Here is an 18,378-nt window from a genome sequence, read left to right on the forward strand (position 1 = left end):
TGATTTGGTGCATTGATCTGTATCGATAACGTTATGGGAGAACCTGCATGTAGCCTAATGGTAGCCTAACTTTTTTTCTCTGTTCAAAACTCGGTTTACACAAAGACGATAGCCTTTCTTAGAAGCTGTGAAATTTGACCAGAAAGGAACATGTCTTCCTTCTGAAAGCTGACACAAAATCAAACAATATTTGATCATTTAACTTCAACTGAACAGCGACAGGTTTTGGTAGGCAGTAGACTCAGCAGACGTTAAAACGGTAGCCTAGGCTACTGTTATAGCCAGCGTCAGTCAGCATCATGTAACATTAATGGCGTTAGTCATGAATCCTGTAACATATTATATCATATAACAGCAATGGCTTATTCGAAGACGATCTGCATGGATATATAACCACCCAGAAAAACTCAGAATGTGAGTGATAAAGTTCATTAATTGTATGAAACTTTTTATTAGTTAGGCTGTTATGCTAGCTCAGCCTTTAAATATGTTGTTATTTTGGTCATGTGGACTTGATTAAACGGGTAAAGATAATTCATAAACTGCTTATTTCTTACATGACTGAAGCAGTAGCCTAGGTTCAACAGTGGTGTTTGAGGTTGCTGTGTTAAGTTGTTGTGTGTGATCGCTAAACAATTAGGATCAAATCAGTTTATTTTGACATACGGGAGTTAGCCTAAGTGACCTGTAACGTTAGCCTATAGCACATAAGCCTATTCTGTTTTCATTAGCATTTGTTGTGATTATATAATCAAATGACACTCATGATAACTTGAAATAGAAGGACAGAAGATAGGTGATTGATGTCCACAAGCACGAATTTCACGAGACAAATTAGAACAAACTGTTCCGAACACATTAGAACAAACTGTAATCTTGCCATGTTTAAAATGCTGCACTTTTTCCCTTCATAGCCTATCTCTGGCAATTCATTTTTGGATGAATGTAGATTTGTATTTTAGCCTATGTCTTCGTAGACAGTAGGCTACACCATTAGGCTATCTTGAGAATAAAAGACTTCACAGCTGCTAATGATCATCCTCCACAACCACGAGGATAGGTAGGCTAAACGGTCGTTTGTAGCCCTTTTGTTCTTATTGTAAAACCAACTGTTAGGGCCTACACAAGTGGTCGGCATCCCGGTCAATATTTGATATTAAAATTTCAATTTTGAAGCTATTTGTAGCTATGCAACCCGACTGTTGTAGGCTTGCCTACCACTCTCTGCAGTGCCTTGCCTACCACTAGTTGTAAACAAACGGTCACATGACATTATGACGTAGGTGCAAAACCTTAATAATCTCCAATGGTGGGCGGCGTCATCTCTGAATGCCATTTCATGCTTGCTATTGACTCTGGGGATGACTAGCTGATCGGTCCCAGTATGTAATGATTTATATACTGGAAGAGCAACATCAAAACCTGATTTATTCTTCATTACAAAATATGTTGAACTGTCTGCTCTAAATAAGTCATGACTTGAATTGACATGACATGACATTGTTTGAATTTCCCCTGGGGATCAATAAAGTATCTATCTATCTATCTATCTATCTATCTATCTATCTATCTATCATGACAGAACCATTTAAAGGACATTATTTACAGATTTTGTATTTTTGTCATTCAATGTACTGTGTAAAAAAAACAGTGTGATCCCATCCACAGAGTAGGATTCTCTCAAAGTTTCTTCCCACTACTACCACATGGTGGACTGTCTTGCATTCGCAACCACATGTCCCGCATCTCTACCGGGTTCATCTGATGCACCAGCATGATTTCACGATAAACACAGGGGAGATTTAGGTCATCGCTGATGCCGAATGTCAGAAAACCGCTGTGGTTTGTGAGCTTTACACCCATTAGCTCCAAGCACAAGCCCAGAAAGACATCATCGAGTGGGAACAGCTTCACCTTCTGGGCCGCCACATCCAGTCCCAACATAGTCTGCCGTGACATCAGATATCCACCACCACTTGGAAAGGGTGGATAGAGCTTCCCCTCGGGGTACATCTCCACAGGGACAAAATACTTTGAGCTTCTGTCTCGGACAGGCATCTCGGGGCTGTGGATGAATCCAGCAAACAGGTGATTCTCAGGTTTGTGGGCTGTCAGGAACTCAACCAGATTCCCTGAGTTCACAAACACGTCGTCGTCGCCCTTGAACGCAAACTGCGCACTGCTGCACTTACGAGAGAACCAGCTGAGGAATCCCACCTCCTTCCGAGGCAGGTTGAAGAAGATGTCAGCAAAGTCCCACTGCAAGATGTCCCTATAGCAACGGCTTTCCCACTGCAGCAGTTGCTGGAGGTCGTGACCCGGAACCTGGTCTTGTGAGCGGCCCATCAGGAAGACCAGCTTAACTCGCCGACCCTGGATTCTACCAGCGCGACCCCAGGTGTCCCGCAATGCAGCACGGCGGTCTACATTCACAGCTGTGGACTTCACGGCCAACAACAGATAGAGGTCATCCTCGCAAGGCGAAGGGGTCAGCAGGATTGGGAATGCTCGGCAATGCCTGTAGCCTAAGAATTCCTGGTATGACTGGGGCAGGTGTGATGGAATGACCTCTGTGCCATCATTGGCAGAGCATGTAAAGTTCCAATGGACAGTGTAGAGGCCCGCTGGTGGTGAGGCAGTGCCATTATGAGATATGTTGGACCAAAAAGGGCATGTATGTGTGTATATCTGGTGGAAATGGGACCATTTTGAGTCCAATGGGAAGACCAGGTGGTGGTACATCTTGAGCATCAGACAGCAGAGGATGAAGGCCACAGCACTGACCAGAGCACACCGGTGGTACCGAACTCTTGCCATCCTCATCTTCATGCTGAGGGGCAAAGCAGATGAGAAAGCAGGTCAAATGAGAGGCAATGACAAGACATCAGAGATCACCAATTATTTACATGTATTCATTCATTTAGCCCTTAGTGTTGAGAATTTATTTCCTAGAAAGAGAATTAATTTAGAACAGATGAGTTAAAAGAAGTTAAAAGCAACATTAATAAGTTAGTAAATTCATAAGTTAGTGTTAAGATCAACAGTTCATGTGTCAGATATATGATTAGATTAAAAGAGACTGTAGGTCAGTTAATTTGGGAATATACATAGGAAATGTACTTGAAATGGACTTCATTACCCATGGGACATTGTGCGTGTTGCGTGATACACGCTGTGATTCTTAAGGTCGTGCGGCGGCCATGTTTTAGGTTTTTGTGAAGGATGCAGGCAACAGGCCAAGGCCAGGCTATTCAAGCCAGCCACTCGCTGTAAATATGTTAAGTTTAGTTATTAAACGTTTGAAACGGAATGACGTCTCACTTCATTATTTTAGTCGCAAGCAAGATTAGTTAGAACATTTTGGTGCCGAAAAACCCGCGAAGTAGAACGAGATGTCTGACGACAATACTGAAGAGAGACCACTCGCAGTGGAGCTTGGAGAAAGGGCGAGAAAGAAACGCCGGACGATTCGGAGCTCCGCTACGCGACTGATAAACCAAATCGACATTGAATTGCGAAAGGAAGCTGAACAGAGGGATGTCAACCATGTGCGGGACATGTTAGCAGTATTGTCTGTAAAGGAGGAAAGCTTGCGCGAGCTTGACAAGACAGTGGAGGAACACACTCCACTGGAAGATGTGGAGGCGGAGACCGAACTCGCAGAAGATTACAGAGACCGCCTCATTGAGGTAAAGACCCGTGCTCACCGAGTGATCAGCGAGCCTGTAAGTAATCCCCCTCCCACTCGTCAAAGTGATGCTAGTAATGCAAACAAACAGACAATGAGACTGCCAAAGTTACAAATTGACAAATTCAACGGAGATGTAAGCACATGGCAGGAATTTTGGAGCCAGTATGAGACTGCTATTCATAACAACAGTGCACTCTGCAAGAAAGAAAAGTTTACCTACCTGAAAACTTATCTTACTGGAACAGCTGCAAAGTCAGTAGCAGGGCTCACACTGTCAGACAGTAATTATGATGCTGCAATCGATTTACTCCAAAAAAGATTTGGAAGGAAAGATCTCATTGTAAATGCTCACATGTCAAAGCTACTGAATCTCACTCCTGTAAAGAAATCCTCTGACGTCACTGCCTTAAGACAGTTGTATGATGAATGTGAAGTTCAAACCAGAAGCTTAGAATCATTAGGAGTGGTATCAGACACCTATGGTGGAATGTTATGCCCAATATTGCTCCAGATGATGCCAGATGACATGGCTCTTGAATACAGCCGTCAAAGAGGTGACAATGATGAGTGGAAAGTGGCAGATGTGCTTAAATTCCTTCAGACGGAGGTTCAGACACGAGAGAGAACTGTACAAATGATAAAGTCATTTAATCATAGAGAAAATCAGTTCACAAACAAACTAAGCAGCAAATCATACTCAGCTATTGACATGAAAGTAAAGAAACCAAACATGACATCTGCAGCTGCGCTACACATTACTGAACAGAAAGTAAACAATTGCTTGTTCTGTGATGGTGCTGAACACAAATCAGAGAAATGTCCAGACCATGATGTGCCAGCAAGCAAAGAAAAGCTGAAGAAACTAGGCAGGTGCTTTGTGTGTCTAGGGTCTAAACACATTGCCAAGTTCTGCAAGACGAAGGGCGTGTCATGTGCCACATGTGGTGGCAGGCATCATGCAGCCGTTTGTGAGAAAATTCTGGCACCCCCACCTGATGTGTCGACCAACACAGACACACTCATAACCTCAGTAATTCCCCAAGCAGAGAACACAGTGTTGCTACAGACCGCCAAGGCATGGGCCATAGGGCCCACAAGCAGGAAGATGGTCTGCTGCTTGCTAGATGGAGGCAGTCAGGGGAGTTTCGTGCATGAGAATGTAGTGAAGGAACTACAGCTACCTGTTACCAGACAAGGAACGATTACACTTCACACATTTGGCTCCTCTACTCCAACGACGGTGAGTCGCAACATAGTGAAGCTCAGCTTGGAGAATGTATGGGATAAGCAGCAGAAAATTAAAATAGACAGACCTGAACTTTCCGTGCTAATTGGCTCCGATTATTACTGGCAGATAGTGTCAGGCCGAGTTGAAAGACTGACCAAGAGCCTAGTGGCACTAGAGAGCACATTTGGATGGGCAGTGCAAGGCCCAATGGCAGTGTCCAGCATGACTGAGTCAACATGCATGAACATACTGCTCAGCAACGATGCACAGATGGACAAAGAACTGCATGCGTTCTGGGAGCTCGAGTCCCTGGGCATCATAAGTGAGAAGCCTGAGAGCCCAGAGGATCTGGAAGCATTGCAGCGGTTTGAAGAAACCTCCATTCTCAAGGACGGGCGTTACCAAGTGGAGTTGCCATGGCGACAAGATCATCCTCCACTTCAAGACAACTACCGCATAGCTAAAAGGAGACTGGAGAGTTTGAAAAAGAAACTAAGCAAAGATGTCACACTGTACAGCAGATACAATGAAGTCGTGGAAGACTACTTAAGGCAAGGAATGGCTGAGGATGTGCCAAAGGAGCGTGCATCACTGCAAGACAGTCAGACATACTACTTACCCCATCATGCTGTACTGAGGGAAGACAAGGCGACAACAAAACTGCGTGTTGTATTTGATGCTTCATCTCACGAAGATGGAAGTCCCTCACTGAACGACTGTCTCTTAACCGGTCCCAATCTGAATCCAGATCTGATGAGTGTCTTGATCAAGTTTAGACTGCATGAAGTTGCTTATATGGCAGACATCAAGAAAGCATTTCTGCAGATTTCACTCACAGAAAGAGATCGGGACGTCGTGAGATTCCTGTGGTTCACAGGTCCACCCACACAGGAGAAGGAGATGAAGCTGCGCATGCTCAGAATGACGAGGGTGGTGTTTGGAGCTTCGTCAAGCCCATTCCTACTCGCAGCTACCATTAGGAAGCATCTGAGACAGTACGAATCAGAACACCCAAAGGTGGTAGAAATCATCAGTAGCTCACTGTATGTCGATGACTTCATTTCAAGTTCAAGTGAGGTGACAGGCCTATACGGTGACAAAGACGGCCAAGAACATAATGTCTGAAGCAGGCATGGAGCTATGTAAATGGATGACAAACTCTTCTGAGCTCAAGGAAAAATGGCAGGAGAGCTCGATGCATTGCGCTGCTCAACTAGAACCACATGGGTCCATTCTGAAAGTGCTGGGCTTGGTGTGGAGACTGGCCACTGATGACTTCGTGTTCGACCTCAGAGGGCTGCTAAATATCCTGAAGGAGAGAGAAAACACAAAACGCAGTGTTCTGCAGTCTTCTGCCCGAATCTTTGACCCATTAGGATTTTTGACACCATTCACAATCAGGATCAAGTGCATGTTCCAAGAGATATGGGAGAGAGGGCTCCAGTGGGACGAGGAGCTGCCACCCGATCTGACAAAGAAGTGGCAACAGTGGTGTTCGGAGCTCCCTCAACTGCACGAGGTGTCAATCCCACGATGGTACAAAACGCATAGCGCACAGCAGAACATCCCAGAGCTAAAGTTCAGGGCTTAAAATTCATTTTTCAAAATGGGGGGGAATTCCCCCCTTAGGTTATTCATGTAGGGGGGATTTACACAATTTGGGGGGGAGGGGGGGTCGATTCTGATACCAAGTCAATACTTCGATACTTTAAAAAAAAAAGTGTTTGATTTTGGGGCCCCCACCACCCTGACGTCATCAGTAATATATACTGTAGTGGGATCATTCACAACAGTGGACATCCTAGATTCTGCTTGACTCTCTCCACACACACAAACACACACTGAAAATGATAGCTTATGTGATATGTTTCTATCATATATTTTTTAATTCATATAGAGTGTATTTATTTAATAATGCATTTTTTAAAGTATAGCATTGTACTAGTAATTACTACTAGCTAAACATATTTAGTAATTTGAATGCCTCATATTGACGTTTAACCTATAACACTTAGGCATATCTTTAATGTGGTGTGTAGGTCCAATTGAGTGCACATTGGTGATGAGTAGGTGTAATTGAGTGCCTGTCACTTTAAGAAAATACCTGAGAGTAATTCTATGGAGTAATTAGCCCCCCTTCAACCTGACGGTTTTAGGCTGTAGTCGCTAGTGAATAAAAGTTGTGCATAGTGCGGTATGTGTATGCAAATCATTATGTTTTCTATGTCAGTAGATACAATAAATGTTGACATGTCGAAGACAATCTTTCTGGGATCAAGTGTTGACGTGACCTGAGCTAGCAGGATAGTTACCAAGGAGCTCTTTCTAGATGTAAAAGTTTGCCATGGTAGCGTAGCCTATTTGCGTAAGCGCAAAGTGGTTCTCTCTCTCTCTCTCTCTCTCCGTGTGTGTGTGCGTCTGCATGAGGCTATGTTCAATTCAACTCGGTAGTTGATCAGTCCGGTCAATAGCACCGCATTCACGCCACTTAATGATTAGGCTATATTAACGTCATCAGACAGGCTGTAAAAGTGTATGCGGGAATTTCTCGCATTATGATGGCTAGAGTGGCGGGACTTGAACAAATTATGCGCAATACCCGCAATCCCGCAGTGAAATTTAAGCCCTGTAAAGTTGCATGTATTCTGTGATTCGAGCGAGAAAGCTTACAGTGCAGTCGCTTACATCGAAGGAGAAACAAGGGAAGGAGAAGTGACCATAAGCCTGGTCGCATCCAAGTCCAGAGTGGCGCCTCTTAAAAGAATGACCCTGCCACGCCTGGAGCTGATGGGTGCTGTGATAGCAGCCAGGTTGGGGAACACACTCATGAAAGTGCTGCAGCTAGACAAGACACAACTCAGACTGTGGACAGATTCAATGATCGTTCTGCACTGGATCTGCGGTTCTGCTCACAGGTGGAAACAGTTTGTGGCAAATAGAGTCACCGAAATCCAGACTCTAACCGACCCACAGTCCTGGTCTCACTGCAAGGGGAAACTTAACCCAGCTGACCTTCCCACCAGAGGCCTAACTGTACAGGACCTGAAGAAGAGCACATTGTGGTGGAATGGACCTTGTGTTCTGATGACAGCTGATCACTCAGAGAGTACTCAGGAAGATGTTCAGGAAGAGGAGATTAAATCTGAACTCCGACCCAAATACCAGATTGCAGTACAAGCCGTTCTGCAAGAGCCAGACTTCCTAAGTCCTGTCTTATGTCTAGAGAAGTACAGCAAACTAAAAACAGTGCTCCGAGTGACAGCCTGGATCAAGAGATTCATCACCAACACACGCTCAAGATCCAAGGTGAGCGGTGAACTGACAGCGGAAGAGCTGAATGAAGCAGAAAAATATTGGACGAAGGTGATTCAGAGAGAGAGTTTCTGCTCCGAAATGGATCTGCTGATAGCAGGGAAATGCCCCAACACTGATATACGAGAAAGCTCTCGTCCAAAATACGAGAGCTCAAACCATTTCTGGATGAAGATGCATTGCTTAGTGTTGGAGGACGGCTACAGCACTCTGATCTCTCTTATAGAGAAAAACACCCCTGGATTTTGCCCAGCAAACACAAATACACAGAGATGGTGGTGCAGAATCAACATGAGCAAATATGCCATGCAGGTGTACAAGACACTTTAGTGCAGACCAGAGAGAAATATTGGATTCTTAAAGCACGGCAGGTAGTGAAGAAGGTTGTGTCTGGATGTGTACTTTGCAGGAAATTCAAAGCAAAGCCTGGACAACAGACTACTGCACCGTTGCCAAGGGACAGAATAACAGAATCACCACCGTTCGAAGTTACTGGCGTGGATTTCGCTGGGCCACTCTATGTGAAGATCCAAAGCTCAGTGACAAAGGCGTACATAGCACTGTTCACGTGTGCTGTAACCAGAGCAGTCCACTTAGAGTTGGTCTCAGACATGTCCACGGAGCACTTCTTACTAGCCCTAAAACGATTCATCTCCAGAAGAGGGTTATGTAAGGTGATCTATTCAGATAATGCCAAGACGTTCAAAAGAGCAGATCAAGATCTGAAGGAGCTCTGGCAACGAATCAAAGATCCACAACTACGAGAGTTCTTCTCATCACCTGGCGGTTCATCGCTGAAAGAGCAGCCTGGTGGGGTGGATTCTGGGAGCGGCTTGTTAGATCAGTCAAAATCGTCCTCAGAAAGGTGCTTGGCAGAGCTAAACTCAACTTTGAAGAGATGTGTACCATGCTGACCGAAGCTGAAGCCATAATAAACTCAAGGCCGCTCACGTATGTGTCCAATGATGTGGACCAGCCAGAGCCACTGACCCCTGCACACTTCTTGGTGGGTCAGAGACTGACTTGCTTGCCCCCAAAGTCATTTCCAGCTGAGATTAACCATCCAACAGCCAACAAGGAGGAGATGACCAAAAGGTGGCGCTACAGACAACGACTCGTGACCAACTTCTGGAACCGCTGGCAGAAGGAATATCTGCTGGACCTGTAGTCAGCCCGTCGCTGCGACACCCACAGCCTTCTTCGCTGAAGGTTGGAGATGTTGCACTCATCGGAGAGGACAACACCCCAAGGCAGAGCTGGAAGCTGGGGATAATCGAAGAGCTGTTTCCTGGTCGTGACGGCCTGGTGAGGTCCGCAGTCCGCACCAGCACAGGGACTGTTCTGCGGAGGCCCATCCAGCTTTTGTCTCCTTTGGAAATAGTATAAACAGTAGTTTATGGGGGGGAGGATGTTGAGAATTTATTTCCTAGAAAGAGAATTAATTTAGAACAGATGAGTTAAAAGAACAGTTAAAAGCAACATTAATAAGTTAGTAAATTCATAAGTTAGTGTTAAGATCAACAGTTCATGTGTCAGATATATGATTAGATTAAAAGAGACTGTAGGTCAGTTAATTTGGGAATATACATAGGAAATGGACTTGAAATGGACTTCATTACCCATGGGACATTGTGCGTGTTGCGTGATACACGCTGTGATTCTTAAGGTCGTGCGGCGGCCATGTTTTAGGTTTTTGTGAAGGATGCAGGCAACAGGCCAAGGCCAGGCTATTCAAGGCAGCCACTCGCTGTAAATATGTTAAGTTTTTCAAGTTATTGAACGTTTGAAACGGAATGACGTCTCACTTCATTATTTTAGTCGCCAGCAAGATTAGTTAGAACACTTAGAACCCTAGACTGTTTTAAGGGCATTTTCACTACCTTTAGTTAGAAGGATTTATCCCTGTCATTGTAAATGCCATACACAGTGGCGTAACAAACCACTAGTGGGCCCAGGTGCGAGAGCACTATGCGGGCCCATACCGACATACTTTGGCCCAGGATGAATTAGCTCTGATACATGCAATACACATTAAGGGTGACTTCAATTGTTTATACAAAGGGCCTGAGGCACCGAAGTAGTTTAGTAGTTACATATTACAATTTCAAATAAAAAAAACACACGACTACATAGGATGCATTACATGTGAAAACATTAAAAATAATTTTATTAACAGCCTGCAGGCCATGGTAATCTAATATTACTGCATGGAATTATGGAAACACTCAATGCACTTCTTCAACCCTCTGCTGAAACTGCAAGCGTTGCTTGCTTATAAACTCGCACTGCGCAGAAACAAAACTTAATGTAGCCTAACTTATTTAACCGTGCAGAAACCAAATAAAATCATTCATATGCATACAATCCCCAATATGCGTGAATTAGGCCATTAGAAGAAGGCCATCTTACGAGCCTTTCGTTGTGCAAAATCGTTAACGATGTTCCCAATTTAATGCTCTGGCTCTCGTATTTTCAATGGACAGGATAGCTAACCCACTGAGCCTCTCCTGCCCCATGCTGCTCCTTAGGTAGGTCTTAATAAGTTTGAGTTTGGAAAAAGATCGCTCAGCTGTTGCCACAGTCACAGGCAATGTCAGAAACAACATGAGAGCAGTAGGCCTACACACTTCCCCGAATGTGGATGTTACACTGTCATAATCTACCACCAGCATTTTGGCAAGTTTAAAAATAGATGACTTTGAAATCTCTGCTTTAAAGAAAGACCTGAATGAGAGGAGTTGTGTTGGGAATGTCGGTGCAATGTCCCTGCTATAATGGTCTGACAAACGTCTTGCCTTTTCAAGCAGTTCATCATCACCTGTGAGTTGAAGGGTCATAGGACGTAGAGACTCAAACACATGACAAGTTTCCCGCATACTTGCAAATCTTTGGGAGAGCTGACTGATTATGATGTCCAGAGTTGCATTAAATACCTGCACTTTGAAGTATCTCTCTGCATCGGTTAAGCGCTCATCTTCCGATAGTTCGTCAAAGTGACGCTTCACTCCGTGCTCTAACATTTTCAAATGTACTCTGAACCCCCCATTTATTTGCAAGGTCTGCACTGTAGCCTTGGCCTGGTCAAAGGCACGCCGGTAGTCAGAAAGGACCTGTACAGAATTTTCCAGCAATTGCATTGCGGGGGTAGCGACGGGCCCCGGGAGGTCACGGGCCCTGGTGCTACTGCACTTGCTGCACCTACTATAGTTACGCCACTGGCCATACACTTATGCTATATATTGTTTTTTTCAGCAGAGTCTAGCCAATCAAATAACAGTGTTTCTTTTACTGTCGCCCAGGGGCTCGTTTCTAAAAGGCGTTGTTGGCTAACTTGCGTCGCAACCTTCAGAGTTCGCGCCGTCGTCCTTGGATTTGGTGTTTCTAGAAAGGGTAGTTCGAACTCTCAATCGCAAACAAGGACGCAAAGTTTGGACATTTGAACTACTGCCCCTGGGCAGTCGCACTTGTGTCATTCCTTGGTACTTCCAGTTGGTGTCTGTAGCGCCTAACCAAAAATCACAACCGCCTAACCAAAAATTACGAAGTGGATGTTTATCTCGTGACTCAATGATTGATCTATCCTGTAGATTAAATTTTCATTAGGAGATTTACTCCCCTACTGGGATCATTCATGCTATTTATGTTAATTTGAGTATTGACTGCTTTTTGATAAGCTAGTAGCTTATGATGTGAGATTGTCCTCTTGGTTCTCGCTACCTGCAGGTAAACTAGTGTGACATAGACATAGATTCAATTGTTTTTGACTGATTTCTTGTACCTCAGAAGAAGAGACAGGATGCGAACTCCGGCCGAGCGTGCAGTGCACCGACACGCTGCCCATATCTATGTTGGAAAAAATATATAGCCTGAACGAATTTCTGGGTATCGCTAATTTTATCAACTTGCTCGTGTCTTAATCACAGTTTAAAGTGTATGGGCAGTTCCAGCGTTATGGATGTGACAATTGGACTCATATTGGTTGGTACACAAAATGCCTTAGAGTGGGGGCAACATTAGTATCAGTGAATTAATTTGCATAACTTTTAATGCAACCTCTGTCCTCTGAATACTGAGAAATCCTCAAATTTCATATAATCAATTTCATCCTAAGAATACAAGGCATTTTATCAGCGTTATGGATGTGACATGAAATGGACACACTTTTGTGAGAGATTACAGGTTTTCTACAAACTGTGAATTTTGAAGGAAACTGCCGAAACTATGATATATGTACCATGAAGGAGACTTGAATGAACACAAAAGTGTGTTTTTGAAACTATGCGTCATTTTCGTAATGCATTATGTAGGAAAAACTGGTGTTATGGATGTGACGTGTCTGAACCAGTCTTCGACAAACTACATAAAACACATAATTAAGTAGTGAATTTTGATATGAAACAATTGAAATAGTAATCATGAAAAACTAGCGATGAAATTATTGCTTCCTCAGTGCCCACTAAGATCCACAGGAAGAATCAGGACAACAAGTCGTTTAAAATATAAAAAAGAAATGTATTTTTCTCTTTTACCCTCATCAATTTTGGTCAGTGATTCCCGGGTTACTGACACACCAGGGAACATGAAACTTGGTGGCCACTCCCCTAAATAACTAGCCCTACCTGAACCGTTGCACCCAAGATGACAAAATATTTATGGTATGTTAGTCTCAAGAGCCTGCATCAACCTAACCCATACCCCCTTATTTGTGATTTGCACACATAAAGTACGTGCACACACGCACATGCGCACACACACACACAAACACAAACAGACTGGCAAGCACACACACACATAAAGACAGGCAAGCACACACACACACACACACACACATGCACAAACACCCACCCACATGAATACAGACACATAAACACACACACACAGGCACGCATAAGCATGTGCGCATGCAAACACACACACGCACACACACATAAACACACAAACACAGGCACGCACATGCACACACAGAGACACAGACACACACACACACACACACACACACACTCTTATAAACAAAAGCAAACTCACATATGCACACACTCATTTACATGCACATGAGTTGCAGGAGTAGGAGATGGAGACAAATTGACAAGCGTGATTTATTTTTGCAAAGAGAATATGCAGGACTGAGAGGCGGTGATATTTTGTACCGCTATGCGGTACATCTAGTTTATTGCTGCCGTTACTCATGTTACTCTGTGGGTATTAGCTACAGAGGACCTGACACTTCAAATGCTGGCATATCGCGTCACATTTAAAATTAAACTGTGTTAAACAGATTTGAACGGCAGGCTGAACAGATCTGCAACAGAAGGAGGTTGCAATGTTAACTCCAGCTGCAAAGTCAGCCATCTTCACCAGCTAACACGATAATCCAGTTACTGTACAACAACAGTATGACAGTTACAGGAAGATAATCGCTCAGATTTGTATTATTAGGCCACTTGAAAATAGGCTATGGCTAGGCTAATCACTGGAGGTATTTTAATATTATGTTTGTTTTGCTAATGGTTAGGCAAGGCCTCCCTGTGGTTTTGATCAACCTACTAATCTTTGAAATGTCAATTGTAAACACTAAGGTGAAATGCGTTAAAACTGACATGCCACCAGAACAGACGTTTTATCGGCTTTGAGGTATAATAAAGTCTCCAGTCTTGTAAATTCACATTATGTAACATCCATAACGCACCATTAAAGTTTTTAAAAGTAAGAAAGGGGCACAATTTGGTCATTTGGTCAACACTTTACATTGATATAAATCAGCTTTGCACAGACACTTTGGACATTTTCGCATCAACACTGTATGTGTAGCATAAACTTTTCCTATAAAACGTTAGTGATGTGACATGGCCATGGAACTTGCTGACTCAAAAACAATAGCCTTACAAATGTAAGTAGACATTGCTCTACCATTCCCTTGTCAATCTGGAATTTTATGGAATGTTTTTTTGTGACAAAATTAAATAAATAAATGAAATATGAAATAAATCATTAAAAGTTGAAATAAATAAATAAAAGATTAAATAAATAAATAAAGTTAAATAAATAAATAAAATGTGAAATAAATAAAAGATTAAATGTAAAAACCATATATACATTGACATTTACATTTACATTCCATATGCACGGTCATGCAATGTGCCATGAAATAAATAAATACGTCAGTCACCCATCAAGGCGGGACCTAACCACTGATTGCTGCCTGAAATAACACGAAGTGATCCAGCTCTGAGTCAGACTGTACTGGCTTGCTACCTGTGAACCACACTGGACTAAGGACATAGCTCAGACTTGTATCATAACTCATGAAACATACAACAACAAGGATTTCATTCTAACTTTCATTCATACTTAGCGTTCTGTCGGTCTGTTTGCTGTGTCTGAGGGTTGATAGACATGCTATCTTAGAAGCGAACTTCTATCTATGGCAAACGACTTTGCTATTGCTTCTATTTATAGTAGGGTGCCCAGACGTCCCAGTTAACTTCACTTGAGCTGAATTCACCTCATTTGTTATATGATACATAAACAATAAAGCTTGAGATGCCCATGCCGTGAACTCTTATTATGTGAGTGTCAGTGCCAGCTTGCTACATTGCCCAAGCAGTGTCCACAACTTTCCTATTTATTTAATCTTTTATTTATTTATTTCAACTTTTAATTATTTATTTCATATTTCATTTATTGATTTCATATTTCATTTATTTATTTAATTTTGGCACAAAAAACATTCCATAGAATTTGTCAAATGACACAATTTGTTTGAACCTTGGGTCCATTTATCCACTTTTTAAATATGTATAATATTACCATGTGAAAAATGTTGTTTCTGTATGGTTGCACACCATATTTATGATGTAAAAAGAGTGTGAATCAGATCAATTACAAACAATAAAATATAGACCTAAATGAAAATTTTAACAACAGTTCTATTTGCGTATGCACAACTTTTTTTTTCCATGGTAAGGATGACCTTTGCGTGGAATTGCCCGTATACAGTATGTCAGGTTAACCAACTTTTCAGATAAATGAAGGGAAGTGAAGCAAGAAAGTAATGAGTAGTGATTTCTCTTGAAAATGTCAACTTTAAATACAATACAACAAATTTACAGTTATTTTTATAACTGAATTTATGAACATTCCAGGAAATTGATTCCAGACACAATGATGACCTCATAAGAGGGAGTCCAGCAAAGTTGGTCAATTAAAACACATGGGATAAGGGATCACACAGTAGTTTTTTTTACACTGATGAGGCCAAAAAGATGACTTCATTCCAGTATGTCATGCTAGAGTCTACTACCTGCCTGACATAAAAAATATCCTGATGCATATTTTCTTTACTGGCAACCATTATTGATCTTAAAATGTGATGAAGAGGATATGGGTAAGTAGCAATGCTTGAAAATGCCAGTTGTGTCACTTGCCATCACATATAGGCCAGTATATAGCCTAAACTAAGTAGAATCAGTAAGCAATTTATTAGTCTGTGTTCAGCCAACCATGGGCATATATGCTTCCTGCTTTAGAGACCTGACTATAAAACCATCAGTGTGTATAAGTATATGCACTCTTTTGATCCAGTGAGGGAAATCTGATCTGTGCATTTATCCCAATCCGTGAATTAGTGAAACACACTGTCAGCACACAGTGAGGTGAAGCACACACTAATCCCGGCGCAGTGAGCTGCCTGCAACAACAGCGCCGCTCGGGGAGCAGTGAGGGGTTAGGTGCCTTGCTCAAGGGCACTTCAGCCGTTCCTACCATGGGCGGATTATGAAGTTTCGGGCCCCTGGGCCCAGATGTATTAAGGGCCCCCCACTTATTGTCGTATATGTGTGTGTGTGTGGGGGGGGGGGGGGGGGGGGTGATTTCCTGTATTCTGGTGCATTTTGGGGATGGCCAATACTAAATTCAATCAGATTCATAGCCTACATCCTGATTTGTTGATATTGAGGCAATGATTCCCTGCAAAGGCTTGAGCTTTAGGGCCCCCTGGACCTGGGCCCGGTAGGCCCGTGCAGTAATCCATCCCTGCAGGCCCGTCGCTAGAAGGCAAGCAAACCCAGCAATTGCTTGGGGCCGCGAGCTGGCCAGGGGCCCCAAGACAACGACTGGTTAAAAATAAAATGCAACGACAAACTGTGAGCGCCCCTTTGATAGTCAATGCAGTAAAGTGCAACGACACTGTTACCGGCAATACCGGGATCCCCCTCAAGGGGGCCCCTCTCAGTAGTCGCTGACAGCAGCCAGCCAGCCAGGTTTGTGGTCTCTGCCACAAAAATATAAAACCTTGGCAGTCATAATGAAGCATAATGAGTTATGCGTCTGGAAGCCAGAAGAGAAAGGAAGAGGATGAAGACAAGAAAAAACAAGATAGTGGTAAGTTATAAATTACACTGGATAAAATAGCTCTACTTGTCTTGTACAAATGGTGTAATGTCGCAGCAGGAAGGCTAGCCTAGCAAAAAATGTTTATGTTAACTACCTGCCTGACGGCCCATGCTGCTTGTAACAAACTAGAACAGTTAGCGCAACATTTTTTTTCGAACGGACGGAATATGGTTACATACTGTAATATGTTTATTAACGGGATAAGGAAGACCTGATCTGTTCCAGAATCACTGTTTATCGTATTAAATGACATAACATTGCTATAGCTTTGTAATAGGTTTTGATGAAAGTGGCATAGCTTCTCTGCTATACTAACTATTCGACCGTGATAATCTATTTACCAAATAGATTAGGAAGGAAAGTTAGGAAAACCACACGATAAATTCCGTGCATCAAAGCAGACTGGAACATTCATGTCTAGTAGTATTCATGCACGCCAGCTGTTTACTGTCTTTAAAGCATCAGGTGCGTCTGTCTAATTCTCAAACAGCAGAATGCTTAAATGCTATGTTAAGCTACAAGTAGGCCTAGGTCAATGTATAACATTAGCTTGGGATGTTTTTACAGTAAGCATTGGTAGTTGTGAAAGCAGCTGCATCCCTTCTAAATATCAAAATATGGAAATGCTAACATATCTTTTCTTTCTCCCTCAAGGTGCTTTGCTTAAATTTCTCAGCCCTCAGGCTCTTCCTAAGGATACCTCCGCTGATAAAGATGGCCTGAAAGGTTAATCTTATGTGTGTGTTGTATTTATGTTGGATTTTTAAATTGCTATACAACCTGCACTCTTTATAGTTTGAACAATGCATCCTTTTTCTGCATAAGATGGCAGTGTTTTATTTTCTCACTTTGTGAGAACTGAAAAATGTTACAGTTAATGTGAGTGTGTGTGTGTGTGTTTAAATATGTTGGATTTAGTTATTGTGCACTTTTGTACATTTATATTGGATTTTATGGTACTGTGGTGTTTTTGCAAATGTTCAAATGTTCAAAACTATTTATAGTATTATTGTATTTATATAAACTGTGGGTGAACTTAAACTGTATGGCTATGCGGTGGTTCCTGTAGGCTTTGCGTGCGGGGGGCGGGGGCCTCCATGTCCATTTTGCTTGGGGCCCCCAAATTCCTTGAAACGGCCCTGCATCCCTGGTGCCTATACTGGTATACTGGTCAAGGTTAGAACCGGCAACCCTCTGGTTATCAGTCTGAAACACTAACCAGTAGGCCACAGCTACCACATATTTGCTCTTCATATATCCATCTGCTTATCATATATCCATCTGCTTATCAACTAATGTTAGCTATAGACAGACAATTAAATTGCTTACTGATTCTACTCAATTCCATTTCCTACGCTGGACTATTTGAACTTTCTGATACTAAATTAGGATTATTGCATTATCATACCGGATATGTAATCATTCCACCTCTTGTAACTTTCACCTCAGGTGGCTTTAAACACCATGTCCTATTCTCTACACCTGACTAACTTATGCATTTGTCATGTAATACAGACCTTACTGTCCTGTATCTGACCCTAGGCAGATGGGTCAGGCCCTTGAGTCGTGGATCTGCTCGAGGTCTCTTCCTATATATATCTCCAATTCTAGAGTTTTTCCTTGCCCCTGTTACCCATGGGCCTTCTTTTCTTTTCTCTGATTGTCTAACACTCTGTAAAGCACCATGAGACATGTGTAATGTTTTGGTGCTCTATAAGTACAATTAAATTGAAATTGAACTTAACTTGTTGTATAT

The 18,378-nt window shown here is 42.6% G+C and overlaps 2 protein-coding genes across 3 annotated transcripts in view; one reads left to right on the top strand and one right to left on the bottom strand.

Moving 5' to 3' along the window:
* Positions 1-1,227: 1,227 nt before the first annotated feature.
* LOC121700255 (N-acetyllactosaminide beta-1,3-N-acetylglucosaminyltransferase 4-like) overlaps positions 1,228-18,378 on the bottom strand; it is a 61,288-nt gene continuing 44,137 nt past the window's right edge. The window contains exons 1-2 of one of the 2 annotated variants that reach the window (XM_042083122.1): positions 3,140-3,246; positions 1,228-2,830 (exon numbers count right to left, since the gene is read on the bottom strand). In XM_042083122.1, the coding sequence (XP_041939056.1) occupies positions 1,681-2,830; positions 3,140-3,150 (1,161 nt within the window). In that variant the 5' untranslated portion in view covers positions 3,151-3,246 and the 3' untranslated portion in view covers positions 1,228-1,680. Of the gene's footprint in view, positions 2,831-3,139; positions 3,247-18,378 lie in introns of those variants that run through there. The other variant, XM_042083123.1, reaches the window with a different exon arrangement.
* Positions 7,683-9,399, top strand: LOC121700764. The gene is given in 3 exon segments (XM_042083971.1): positions 7,683-8,225; positions 8,363-9,002; positions 9,005-9,399. Coding segments are annotated over 3 exon segments (1,578 nt in total).

Source organism: Alosa sapidissima, chromosome 24 (genome assembly GCF_018492685.1).
Source record: "Alosa sapidissima isolate fAloSap1 chromosome 24, fAloSap1.pri, whole genome shotgun sequence".
Taxonomy (NCBI): domain Eukaryota; kingdom Metazoa; phylum Chordata; class Actinopteri; order Clupeiformes; family Clupeidae; genus Alosa; species Alosa sapidissima.